The sequence below is a fragment of the Hipposideros armiger genome, unplaced genomic scaffold, assembly GCF_001890085.2.
Source record: "Hipposideros armiger isolate ML-2016 unplaced genomic scaffold, ASM189008v1 scaffold_157, whole genome shotgun sequence".
In the NCBI taxonomy this organism is placed as follows: domain Eukaryota; kingdom Metazoa; phylum Chordata; class Mammalia; order Chiroptera; family Hipposideridae; genus Hipposideros; species Hipposideros armiger.
The window spans coordinates 2,156,228-2,169,574 of record NW_017731507.1 but is presented as its reverse complement, the minus strand read 5'-3'; the positions used below and the strand labels follow the sequence as shown (position 1 = coordinate 2,169,574).

The window sequence follows — 13,347 nt, the reverse complement described above, 5'->3', positions numbered from 1 at the left end:
AATAGAGTTAACTTTTCAATTTTACAATAATTTTTGTGGTGTATCCAAAAACTCATCACTAAACACAAGTTCACACAGGTTTTCTCCATGGCTGCTTCTAGAAGTTTCATAATTCTGTATTTTTCATTTAAGTCCATGATCCATTTTGAGTTCATTAGAAGTTTTCCTTTCTAAAGCTTCTACATTTAGACCTAAAAACATGAAACTGATGTTTATTTAGGGGACAAAATAAGGGCCCCAATTCATTTTTCCATATGAATTTCAGCTGATGCAGCACTATTGATTGAAAAGATTGTCTAGTATGCACTTCTCTACATAAATCAAGTGTCCTTATCTGACTGAGTCCACTTCTGAACTCCACTCTGGTCCATTGATATATTTCTCTGCCCTTGCACCAATGCACACTGTCTTAATTAATGTGGCTTTGTAAGAAATATTTGTATCAAGTAATATAAATCCTCCAACTTTGTTTTTCTTCTTTAAGATTGTCTTGCTTATGTTTTAGCTCTTTGCATTTCCATGTGAACTGGAAAATCAACTCGAAATTTCCATAAAAGAACCTGTTATTCTGATTTGAATAGCATGAAAATAATGTAATATTGGCTTAACAGTATTAATTCTTTCAAACCATGAACACGCTGTAACCCTCCATTCATTTGGGCCTTTCTCAGCCATCAATAGGCCTCTGTACCCCTTTATAAAGCCATGCTCTTGCTTTGGGGCATGTAGGTTCGTTACAAAGCAGTGAATCCCATAGCATCCCTCCATTGTCCCACTTCATCGCACGGCATCTCCATTCTTGGCATGAGATACCAGAGAGGTGGATAAAGGCATGGGGGTAAGTCCACTGACTGAGTGAGCGTCAGAGACTGGGGAAGCCAATTCAAAGCTAGAACAGGCATCAGTTGCAGTGAGGGTAAGTTCCTGCCTCACCAAAATGATTGAAATGAATTGTATTCAGTCTGCCTCCAGCTAAGGCTGGCAGATCCTTTCAAGGGATGGTACCACAAGCAGACTCTGGGTTGTTTTTTGCTTCTGCACCAAGCTGAACTGGGTCAACTCAGGTGAGGGGAAGCCATGCTTTCGAGAATCAGTTCTGTCCATGTTTCTGGGGTCGTGTTTCCATCAGCCCTTTGAGCAAGCATGGGTAGGTATCGCTGGGAAAGGAGGCTGACTGTTATTAGCCTAAAACCCTAGCCACCTGATTAGGAAGGACCTCTTCCGCACAAGGTCATGGTGGTAAATAATCTCAAGGGACACAATTCCAGTGTTTGTTATTATTGCCCACAAGACACAGACTTCATTCACTTATGCAAAAAGTCATTTATTGGAGAGATAGGAGTCAGCTTCCATAATGGAAGGGGATGCTGTAGACCCAGCCGTCTGAAGGCTCCAGACTACGGGAAGTGAGCTGGAGTCAGGGTGGCTGCAATTTATCATCCCAACCAGGACACTCTGGGGGTGAAGGGGCATGCTATCAATAACTGCATTGAGACAACAAGCAGGCACTGCAGCAGACAGCCTCTCTGGGCTTTCCAATTAGGACCCTTCAGCTCCAGCTCTTCCCCAGCCTTTAGCCTCTCCTTCAATGTCAGACTCCAGAGAGAGAGACGGATTGCAGAACTGGGGTCACATGCCCACACCTCGGAGAGGAGAAGGTAAGAGAACTTGATGGATGGTCTCACTGAGCCTGAGCTCCACAGCAGAGAAGAGCACCATGCCTATCCTGAAGGGAACTCAAAACTACTCTGGCCAAGTTAGGGGAAAAAAAAACAAAAAACGACTAGGCAGGCAAAACAGCAAAAGTCTACTCCCCCAAAGGAGGCATAGAAGGCGTAACTGAGTCCGAATGACACCCTTTCCTGTCGACAAATTGCATGCTTGAAATTTCTGCTGTGTGGCGTCCTGCAGTGAAAAGCACATGGTTCTTCCGAGTCAGGAGGCCTGGGCTGAGGCCCCGACGCCACAGCTTTTCAGCTGGTGCAGCCTGCAAGGTGCTGGGCCACTGGTAGAAGCTGTTGCCTCCCTTCTCACCTGAGGACCAAGAGACTGGCAGGAATAGGGCTGTTCTGAGCACTGAAGGAAAAAATAGAGCTGCCCGTGGGGGCTGGCGCACTGCAGATTTTCAATGACACCTGTCCCTCCAGCACCCAAACCTTATTCTTTTCTCAAGAAGGGGTTGATCTTCTTGCAATAGGAGTGGAATAGTTTAGTCTTTAGAGGTGGATGAGTTTGGGTTGGAGTTCTGACGCCAACATTTTTACCTATACATCCTTGGGCAAGTTTCATAACTTCTCCAAGCTTTCATTTCCTTAAAAGGGAGACTGATATCCACTCCAGGGTGTTTTATGAGGCTTAAATGAGATGCGAGTTTTGAGAGCGCCCGGCGCGCCCGGCGCCCTTTCCAGCCCCAGTAGGCGCTCGATGAACACCGTGGAGGCGGCGTGTTCATTTCTGGCTCATCAGAGCTGCTCAGTGCGTCTGAAATAAACAAGAACCCCTGCAGCAAAAATAAAATGTTCTCAAACCACAGAGCAAATAAGCAATTTGTCAGGAAGTCCATGTGATAAGAGGGCCTGGATAATTTCCAGGGTATCCTCCAGTATACATGGAAATGCAAACGTAACACGATAGTCTCCGGTGTTTCTGGGAAAGTCTGTTAAAATTGACTGCCAGGAGGAGCCTGCGTTTGAACAGAGAAGTCCCCTCTTGTTGTGGATAAAACTCTGGAATCCACTGGCCTTGTCCTTCCTGCTCTCAGTTCCCTCCAGCTGCCACCGTTGGCTGAGGAGCTCGGGGAGCAAAAGCAAACTAAAAAGGCCGGACTGGAGAGGGGGTGCGAGTTTTGTTTCCAGGTCTTTCATTTTGTATTTGATCTTAGGAAATCACTACCTACCTCTAACCTCAGTTCTTTCACCTACAAGAGAAAATGGCTCTTTGGAGCATTGGCAAGTCCCAGGCACAGGTGCCACCCCAGCCTGCGGGGAGTCATGAATGCATCTGGGCACTGTCTCCCGCTAAGTGAGCCCTGAGGGGCTTCCCAGCCTCCTCCAGGCAGCCAGTCGTTTTGAACCAGTCATTGTGGGTTCACGAAATAAGCCATGTTGACAGCAGCAACGATGACAGCTCGTGCCATTTAAGTGCTTACTGTGGGCTTTATGTGCTTTAACTCATTCGCACTTCACACCAACTAACTCTCAGGCACTGTTATGGTTCCATTTTACAGATGGGGACCCAACAGGACTACCGATTCCTGAGACAGGAATTGATGTGAGAGCCCTTTTTTTCTCTCTTCTTAGCATCGACTAAGAGCAAAGGGGAGAAAACTCCTGCCAAGTCTCCTACCCTCCTAGGAAGACGCTTCTGTCCCCACCCTCTTCTCTAGTACCACGTGCCTGTGTCTGTAGAGAGGAAGCTATTGGAACCCACTGGGCAGAGTGACACCAGTAGGTATGAACTGAGCTGGAACCATGTACAGAGGCCCAGTTGGCGCATATGCCCCGCGTTCCTTTCTCAACTTGTCCTCAGACTCTGACCCAGCCTGGTGGCACCAGCACCCTGCCCAGGCCCTGTCCCATCCATTCTGACCGGCGTGTCAGGTGGGGGTGGGAGTGGGGGTGGAGGCCCACCTGACCTGCGTATAAACCTTCAAGCTGCATTATCCAATCTAGCTTTCCGTGGTGAATCCTGCACAGGAAGGAAGATGGGACACCTGGCTTGCAATTGGCAAAACAGACACCTCCTCCATGTGACCAGGGATACGTGTGCACGTGCTCACACTCAGCCTGGAGGGAGCCTGGATAATCACCCTTGAACCCCTTACTCTGAGATCCCTTCGAGCTCCTACATTCTGTGGTCCCATCATGGGAATTCTTTCCTGGGACTGGCTGTCACCTTAGGTGATTCTGGTTCTCCCGGCACCTCTGTCTCTTTCGGTTGCCCTTCTCTGTCCCTTTGTGTTCAGTCACTTTCTCTTCAGTGCTTGCTTCACAGGAAGGACGTGCTGCTGGCTCGCCACCAAGCTGTGTCCTACAGGTTGACACTCGATTCCCTTTACGGTGCAAAACATGGCCAAGATGCCTCCCCCACCGCACGGTCTGTATGGCTGCCGGGCATATGGCAGCTAGTCGCGACAAGAGGAGAGGTTTGGGGAATCCTTGTTCTAATAATATGACTCAATATTTCATGTATTCTAGTAGTAAAGCTTTTAGGCGTACAACATTTTGTCTTATTTGCACAGCCCTATGAGATAGTTGTGATTAGTTCCCGTTTTACAGATAGGGAGACTGAGGGTCAGTAAGGTAAGACTCGCTCAGAACCTAAGTCACAGATCTGGGTTTTGAAAAGTCAGGTTTTCCTACAAGGTGGCCAGTTCAACTCCCTCATGGGATGGTGGCTACACCCACCCGCAACTAAGATTGAACCCGGCACCTTAAGCTGAGCCACCAATGGGCGGCCGGATGATGACTGGACTTGGAGCTGAGCTAGCTGCGCCCTCCACAACTAAGATTAAAGGACAACGACTTGGCTGTTCCCCTTCCCCAATTCCCCAACATTCTTCCCCTTCCTCAATTCCCCAATAAAATCTTTTTAAAAAAAAGTTAGGTTTTTAACTCCAAAATACATCAGTGGAAGAGAGATGAGCTTCCCAGACCATCAGAGCGGACCCAAGGCCGACAGTCAGCATTGTAACAGGGAAGCCCGCTGGTCTAGAGTCAGGAGACGTGGGGTCTCGTCCTGACTCAGCAGCTGACTGGGTGGCCTTCAGCCTGTCACTTAGCCCTCCCAGCCTCAGTCTCGGCCCGTCTCTATTTGTGTAAAATGCTAACATTGCCACTTGGCCTTCCTGTCCCCCAGGACACTGAGAAAATGACTATGTGTGCAGAGATACGAAGCGATGTTGTCAGCATTGCTGTTACTGCCCCTGTCCCATGCTTGCTGCTCCTTTGATACTGACTTGTCTTGACCTCAACCTATCTGCCTCCACCGCTCTCCTAGGCTGGTGTCACCTTCTAAGGGGTCTGAGCAGAGCGGGATGGGAATGGGGGAGGAACACAGAAGTCCTTGGGCTCCCCCGGGACCCAGTCAGGGGCTTCCTTTCTGGCAGGCATGGTGTTTGGGGTGGACAGGGGTGCACGGGGGTCTTGTGGCAGGCAGCAGGCAGGCTAGAGATCAGGGCACTGGCCAGGACGACTGCTGCCTGGGCCGAGTTCCTGCGGGCATGGTGGGACCTGGCAGGGATCAATGAGGAAGGCTCATGACAGTTCCTGAAGGGTCCCCAGGCATTAGGGGCTTCCCTTAGGAATCCTAGTTACTAGACTAGGGGGCAGCAGATGACCCTCAGACCCCATCTGTCCTGGTCACCAAGGGCTCTGAGCTGAGAAGGCTGAGCTCTTAGAAGACAAAGGATCAGGGGAGAGAGTTGGGGCAGGCACACACTGGCACAGCCAACCAAGAGGGCTGCCCACTCAGCCCCTGGGTTTGCTCAGAAGCCTCCCCTGTCCTGTCTGCCTGCAGCTGGGAAACAGGCAGAGCTAACAACGGCCATTGCAGGGCTTCGTTTTACTCCACGCCCAGGTTCATGGTACTGGATTTGGCCCCTCTGTCTGGACAACTGTGCACCCAGAGTCACTTGCAAGCCAGCCTTACTGCTTCTGCATTTTGAGTCAAATGACATGAGGGGTGGAATTTAGACACTTCTCCCAAGCTCCTCTGGAAGAGATCTGACTTTCAACCTGACAAAGGCAGCATCGTGAGTCTTCAGTGCCAGAATACACTGAGCAAGAACTGCGGTCTCCGCACCGAGGAGATGAGAGCCCTGCTGATCGAGCTGTTCCCGGCTGCCCATCCCTCCGGAGTAATGCCCCATCTCCTTACCTGGCTTAAAAGGCAAATCATAGCTGACCCAGGCGTCCGCGCCGGCATTCTCTCTCCGCACTTTGCACTTTGCTGTGCACAGCCGCACTCTCTGGGCCCCGTGACACCGGAGTCACCTCTATTCAACGGACTGGCAGGATTCTTTTGTAACTCTGTGTCTTTGCATGTTCTTCGATTCCACATGTATTTGCTGAGTGTCTCAGGCGTACCATTCTAAGCTCAAGGGAGAGAGAACGGGGCAGTCAAACATCTGACGTTCTAAAGGACAAACAGACATCAAACTAACAAACAATAAATATGCAGCCAGTGTCAGTGAGCTAATTCCAGATAGAGGGACAGAGAGCCACAGAGGCCACCGTTTTAAAGCAGGTGAATAAGGGAGTTGTCTCTGAAGAGAAGGCGTTCCAGCAGAGACCTGAGTCAAAGGATGAAACAAGCCATAAAATATCTGGGGAAGGAGAGGGGACTCCAGACTCAGGGGAACATGGGACTCTTGGTACACAAGACCGAGAAGGCCCCTGCTTGTATAGAGCTTACAGTCTCATAGACTGAAGACATAATCCCATGACACCTGTCACCAAGAATCACTCAAATGAGAAATAATAAGACAGAGTGATGCATATTATTACAGGGGAATGTAAACTGGTCGGGGTATGCTGGATCAATTCTCCTAATTATCCGTTTCCGGTTTGGGCCTCGTCCCTGCTCCACATCTAGCAGTTCTCAGTGGGAACGGGACCTTGATGGTCGTCAAATCCAACATGTTGCACACTTGTCTTCCCATCAGAATCATCTGGGGAGCTTTGTACTATGCTGATGGCAGGCCTTGCCACACACCTACGGAGTCGGGCTCTCTGGGGACAGGTCCAGGCATTTTAAAGAGTGGGCCTGATACAAACTCGACATTTTTAATCTAGTATCCTCATGCTTCAACATCGCTAATGATTGGGGAGCTCACTTCACTACCCCCACTAAAACCCAGTTCACTTTGAGCAGCTCAAATCATTAGAAATCAGTCCCTTTATGTTGAACAAAAGTCCTAACTGTGTATAGTCTCTCAGTTCTGATCAAAGTTGCATAGTAGATGCCTGGGGCCCTTGAGATGTTTTGTTTTATTGCCTGGAATTTTAATGCTTAAAATTAATTGTTAGCCATAGAAATAGATTTTACTCATCTGGCTTCTCTGGAAAAATCAGAAGATGTATGAACAGAGGGCTGGTTTCCTAAAGGGATGAAGGGGCGGGAGCTAAGCAGCTGCTGCCTGATTTCAGCTAGGGCATGAGTGAGTCGCAGTGCCACTGTCCCGAGTACATCCTGTGTCATTTTCACCTTGTTTTCATCATCCACCCAACCTCTCCAGATGCTGAGGCCTCTTTCCTGTCTCTGTTTCTGGAAGGTCCACAATTCTCCTCTGTCCTCCATCTGATAAGTTACCCTGCCTTGGATTCAGTGACCATCACTCTCTGGGGCGTTTCAAGCCCAACATCCTCGGCACCTCAGCTCTTGGCAGGAGCAGGTCTCCAAACTCGCTGCCATCTTGGTTTCTCCTCCGGATTCCTCAGTGTGTCAAGTTTCCCCCAAAGTAGGAAGCAAAGTTTGCTTCTCGGGTGGTCAATGCAGCCGATTCGCTATGGATTTTCAGGTTTGTTTCCTCTGTGGAAATCCTGGGTTTGTATGTCTTCAGATTCCTCCAATTCCTCCCACCACCATTCTTGTTCCATTTCATTCGCTGTTCCTTTGACATTTTAATTTTACCTTCCTTTCATTTATCTGCCACCTGCCCAATTCTCCCAGGCATCATTCACGATTTTATTAAGAGATTATTGCTTCTCTAGAACGTTATAAATCTCCTCAGGTCTCAGATGCTGCCAGTTCAGGTTCAGTTCATAATGTCCTCCTTGATCTTCTGCAAACAGTTTCGCACTTCATTGAGAATCTTAGCGAGCCCCTCCCCCGCCACCTGCGCTTACCCACAAGCACATGTGCTTACCCACACGTTGATACTCAGCAGAAGCCTAATGTACGCATTTATTCTTGCAACTCTCTTATACGTAGGCCATTGTCTTTATTGGGAAGGAATCCTTTTGTGTGTTCATCAATAGAATAAAGGTGGGTCCAGACCCCAGTGCAGTCTCCCAGCCATGCAGTGACCTGGGAATTAGCTCCCACTAAGGTTACCTAGGAAGGGACAGCTGCCTGATGTAACAGATGGAGACACATTTGAATTTCTTTCTTGAAAATCAAGGAGGAAAGAGAAAGGCGGCAGCTAGTGACTGCACAGGGCAGCAATCACCCATGAAAGGGTAGTCAGAGAAGGACCTCAGGGACAAGGAAAGCCCCCCAAACTCCCTTCTCCTTCTTCCCGTCTTCAGTCAAGTCTACACTGATCACTAATTCTCCTAGTGACAGTGCATTCTTTTGAGGGAAAGCAAAGTGTTGCCAAGCTTGGTATTCAGGTATTGAGGGCTCAAAGGCAGAGGAGGTCACGGCTGTACAAGTCTCAGAGAATTGAGCACATGGCTGGATTCTGAGCTAATAATACCAGTTCTCCAAGGTGCAGAGGTCCCCAGCTATCCTTTTACTTATCTATATTTTGCCATTTATCTATTGACTAGCACATCATCTGTGTATATTTACGTCCTTAAAGTTAGCATAGCAAAAACTTCTCTGGTAATATTGAACAACAAAACTTTACTCATATGTTGGAGTTGTGTGTTTGTTTGTGTGTGTGCATGTGTGTGTGTGTGCATGTGTGTGTGTGTGTGCATGTGCGTGTGTGTGTGTGTGCATGTGTGTGTGTGTGTGTGTGTGTGTGTGTGTGGTTAGTGGGTTTCATAGATTCATAGAAGCTAAGAAATGCAAAGGAAATTTAGGATTCTGTTCAGAAGTAGTGTCTGGGTCTTCTCTGCTCCACCACAATACACCTGTAAATATAGTTAAACACCATCACTGCTGGAACTCACTTTGTGAAGCAGCCAAACCCACCCCTGGACAATTATGAGAGGGAAAATCTCCTTACACTGAGGCAAATGTCTTCTCCTATAGTTTCACCCATTTACCCTAAACCTACCCTGGTCGCACCTAGGACAAACACATCGCTCTCCTCATAGCAGTCTTTAAGATACTTTAAACATTAACGAGTCCCCAGATTCGTTTTCTTTGCATTAATTAGTTCCATTTCCAATGTTCCTCCTACAACGTGCTTTTGATCCCTATCAACATTCTGGCAACCTTCCATTAGATGCACTGATCCTGCCAGGGACCACGGATTCCTTGGCTCCCGAACCTCACAGATCGCAGTTTGGCTATTAGAGATGGACTAGCTTCCTTCTCATTGTATCAATTCTAATGTCTCAGGAGAAGAGTCTGATTGGTTCAACACAGGTCACATGCTCATCTCTGGACCAACTAACTGTGGCCACAGGGGCAGGATTTTCAATGGCACTAGTAGCATATAGTTGCAGTGGAGGGAGGAACAATTTCCCTGAAAGGATTATGAAGTTCCCAGTAAAAGGGATGAGGTCAGAGAAAAAATAGATGTCCTTATCACTTGCTGTATATCTTAGGGAATTCTACTGAATCTCAGCTTGGTCATCTATAAAATTAGAATAATAGCAGTTATCTCACAAGTTTATTGTAAAGATTAGATGCTATGATGGGTATCTGGCACCGACTGCATACACGATGCACTATTATTATTCATACATTACATGACTTTTATCTTTCATACTTTAAAAAAATTGTTCCCCCATGACTAAAGTGCAGGTAAAGTAAAGGTCATCATTGAGAATATGGGCAAGTGAAGAAATGAATAGAACAAGTCTCCCATATTCTACATCTAGTTCAAATAATGTCCTACACATGATTACCTAAAACACCTTTGCCTGCTCTTTTCACTTAGTGGAGTTCACAGGTACATTTTTACATGTGTTTGTAGAAGAGGGTAGGGCTTAAACTGGGTCAGTGACTACTGGTGGGCTCAGGCGTGTCTCCTGAGAGAAGGAGGAGAAAGTTTGGAGGAGAAAGTCCTCAAGTATATGTTTTCATGTGTTACTTTGCAGATAAAAAGGAACCTTTATTGAGGAGAAGGGAATAGTGAGAGTGCAGACGGCACAGACAATGTCACATCTTGAGGACCTCACCAGAGCTTCAGGGAGAAGAGATCTTTAGGCTAAATTGGAAGTGGGGATCTTATGAGGGAACTTCATGAAAGAGATGATTCCCAACTTCTTTTAGAAACATGACAAGGCCTTGGTAGTTCCACCATCCTTGTTTTTCTTTGGTACCCAGGAGGACGGCGGTTTCAGAGGCATCAAAGGTGGCTGTCTTGAGACAGACTTGTGAGTGGGCATCATGAACCTGAAGACAGCACTTTTGGAGGTAGTGGACATCAGCAATGAGTCAGGGCCGGGGCAAGCAAGCCAAGAGAGGATGCACTTCAGCGCTTCAAGTACAGACTTCCTGGTGAAGCACGTGAGACCATTCTCTTAGGACATTCAGAAATAACTAGGTAAGTCTCCTTAAACAGGTGGAGCCAGAAGCTAATGACTTTTGACATACTGTTTATGTACTCAGTGAGGTATGGGGAAGTTCATAAACTCTAAGTAAGCATCAGTCTTACATCTACATCCTATACTATCAAAGAAATGCACTAGAATTTCTTTATTCAGTCCCCTACTATTTACTGTTTGGATGGTTTCCAGTTGTTCATTATAATAAATCCTGTAGTCATGAACAGTGATTTACTAAGCTTTTTGTTGGGCTCATGTTAATTTTTAAATTCAGTATAAATGAAAGAAAATGGGCTTATCTGCCCCCAAAGAAGGAAAGAATGAGATAATTATGCAGTGATTGGTCATTGTACAAATTAGTAAATGGAGTAATTAAAGTGGCTCAAGATACGTAATTTCTTTCAGTTTTCTATGTTGTATTTTGACTTCATAAAAAGTAGTAAATGTTGTTGTGCATATATATGCATATGCAGTTCCATACTCACATATAAATATGTGTATTCTATAAGTGATGATAAGGGGACATGCTAGAGGGTAATTCACTGGGTCATGGGCTCTCCTTAGGTCCTTGTATTAGCCAAACTAAGAGGAGTACTTCCTACAGGCATTCATCATGAGCATCACTAGGGATCTGCTGGCAGTGGTTTCCTTTTCTTTCTGACCACATCCTGAGGTTTTAAAGCCAATCTGAGGCATCTGTGAGTGAGGACCCCAGTGGCCTACAAAAAGGATCTACAGCCATAAGGCTGTCTTCTGGAGAAGTGGTCTGGAATGATGGGTGCTTCTTAGGAAACTGTGGATTTTGCAAAGGCCTCCAGGAGTTTGCACTGGCATTGGACAGGATTGTGAACTGTCCTCAAGGCCCCTCAATCTTCCTTCCACCCAAACAGATTGTGTTGTATTAGTTTTATTGTTCTAGTGTCCCATAAAAGGTTTCCTTGGAACATAAGACTTACAAATAAAGCACTTTCTCTTAATCAACAACCCCACAGGAGTTCCTATCACTCCCTGCTGGTTCCTTGGTCTATCACACCCACCTCTGGCCTTTTCTGGGTTTGGGTTCTTCTGGAATCTTCTTCTTAAGCAGCTTAGCTTGGCCTCAGGCACTGGCAGCTCCTATTGTTACATATTATATATTAAGTGCATATTATTACATATCACATCATATATTCTTACATATTAAATTACATTAATTTTCCCCACTTCTGTAGTTAGCCCTGACTGCCTCAGAATGAGGAGGGAAGAGTTAATTTTTAAAAATGTTCTTTTGTGAGCAATGTTAGTCCATTTTTCCACCAAGAGCAGAGCCTTATTGCATATTCCCCTGATCATATAACTAATACATATTCATTGTGAAAAAATTGAACAATACGTAAAATTATAAAGAAGAAAATAAAAATCAAATAAAATCCCAGCACTCTAAGCCGACCACCATTAAAATTTTATTATCCATATTTCAGGCCTCTCTTTATGCAAACATATAGGAAGAACTTTATAATTTTAACTAAAGGGGGAAATACCATATTATTAGGGATAACTTCTTTTTCTTTCTTTCCTTTCTCCACCATCTACCAGATAACACATTCTCTCTCCCCACCCTACCTCTCTCTTGCACATTTACATGTATACAGAAGTTTTTAAAAACTTGTAATCAATATTTCATCTTTATGTATACAGTTATTAAATATATGAGTTAGAGCTCTATAAATTGCCTTGGATGAGTTCACATAATTAATTGTTAAGGGGGAATCACATTGAGTCCATATTATATATACATTATATATATAAATTCATCGATATATACCTATATATATGTGTGTCAGTAGATATAGATATATGATATATATCCTCAATATTCCAAATACATGAGGGATGCAGGACTGGGCAGATGGAAAAGATATACAGCAATGCAGTTGCAACAGAGGCCTTAGCCCTACACAAAAGGAGGTCTGGAGCTGGGCTGGCCATTCAGAAATGTCTTGAATTGCGGTAAAGATGGCAGGCCTTGGTAGCCTCGCAGGGACCAGTCACGGGATGTGGGACAACCCGCATCCTCTTGGATGAGGCCCCTTGGGAAATTCCTGGGGAGAGACTCAGCTGTGAGCTGTGAGCAGCCAGAACTCCTGGAGGCTGTGGGAATAAGTGCTTGGGGCCTGAGGCGGGGAGCTGGGTGGTGGGCCACAGCACCCACACGTGGAAAATGAAACTGACCACAGGCTTCAACTGCACGGAGGTTATTTTTGTGATCTTCTTTTCGTATGAGCATTTTAGGTGGAAGTGGTAAGGATGAACGTGAGCTTGGAGTGCAGTAAGAGTAAATGGGGGGGAAGAGATGGAAGAACAGTAAACCCATAACAGCCACGTTAATGTATTTTGATGCAAAGAAGAGCAAAGATACGCTGGAGGAGGAAGTGGGATCAGGAAAAGTGACCCTATGTTTGTATGCTGATGGCCCTGATGCTGGATCGGCAGAACAATCAGGGGTGCAAGAGCGAAGTTCAGAACTGCCGCAGCGATATCCTTGAGGAATCTATTACAAGTGTTTTAAATGATTGTTTTATTTTATGTCATGTTTCATTTGCGAGACCCTACAAAAACACTGAATACAGATGGAGTTCAATGGACATCTCACCTTTGCTTGATTTTAAGAGAACCAGCTTCAATTTCACTATTTTAGAATGACATTTAAGAGTAGATTTTCATAAACAATGAAAATCTACTACATTGCCTAGTTGATAATGCTATTTTTCTTAAATATAATCATCATAATGGCTACTGAATTTTATCAAATTCTTTTCCAGCGTCTGTTCATAAGAGCTCACCCTACCTCCTTCCTGCCCGCAGCACACAGCTGAGTGGTTAAGAACAAGGACTGAAGAGCTAACTCCCTGGATGAGGTTTCCAGCCACACCATTCCTGCGTGATCACAGAAGCTTATCACTATCTTCTTTTTTTTTTT

General features: G+C 45.8%; 1 protein-coding gene across 3 annotated transcripts in view; it reads right to left on the bottom strand.

Moving 5' to 3' along the window:
- Nucleotides 1-13,347, bottom strand: part of LOC109387436 (uncharacterized) — a 282,885-nt gene that overhangs the window by 92,908 nt on the left and 176,630 nt on the right. The window contains exons 3-5 of one of the 3 annotated variants that reach the window (XR_002125002.1): nucleotides 11,426-11,504; nucleotides 5,878-6,090; nucleotides 51-2,481 (exon numbers count right to left, since the gene is read on the bottom strand). Coding sequence is in view for 1 of the 3 variants with exons in the window: in XM_019651312.1 (XP_019506857.1) it covers nucleotides 5,878-6,090 (213 nt within the window). In the remaining 2 variants the exon portion in view is untranslated. Of the gene's footprint in view, nucleotides 1-50; nucleotides 2,482-5,877; nucleotides 6,091-11,425; nucleotides 11,505-13,347 lie in introns of those variants that run through there. The other 2 variants (XR_002125001.1, XM_019651312.1) reach the window with 2 other exon arrangements.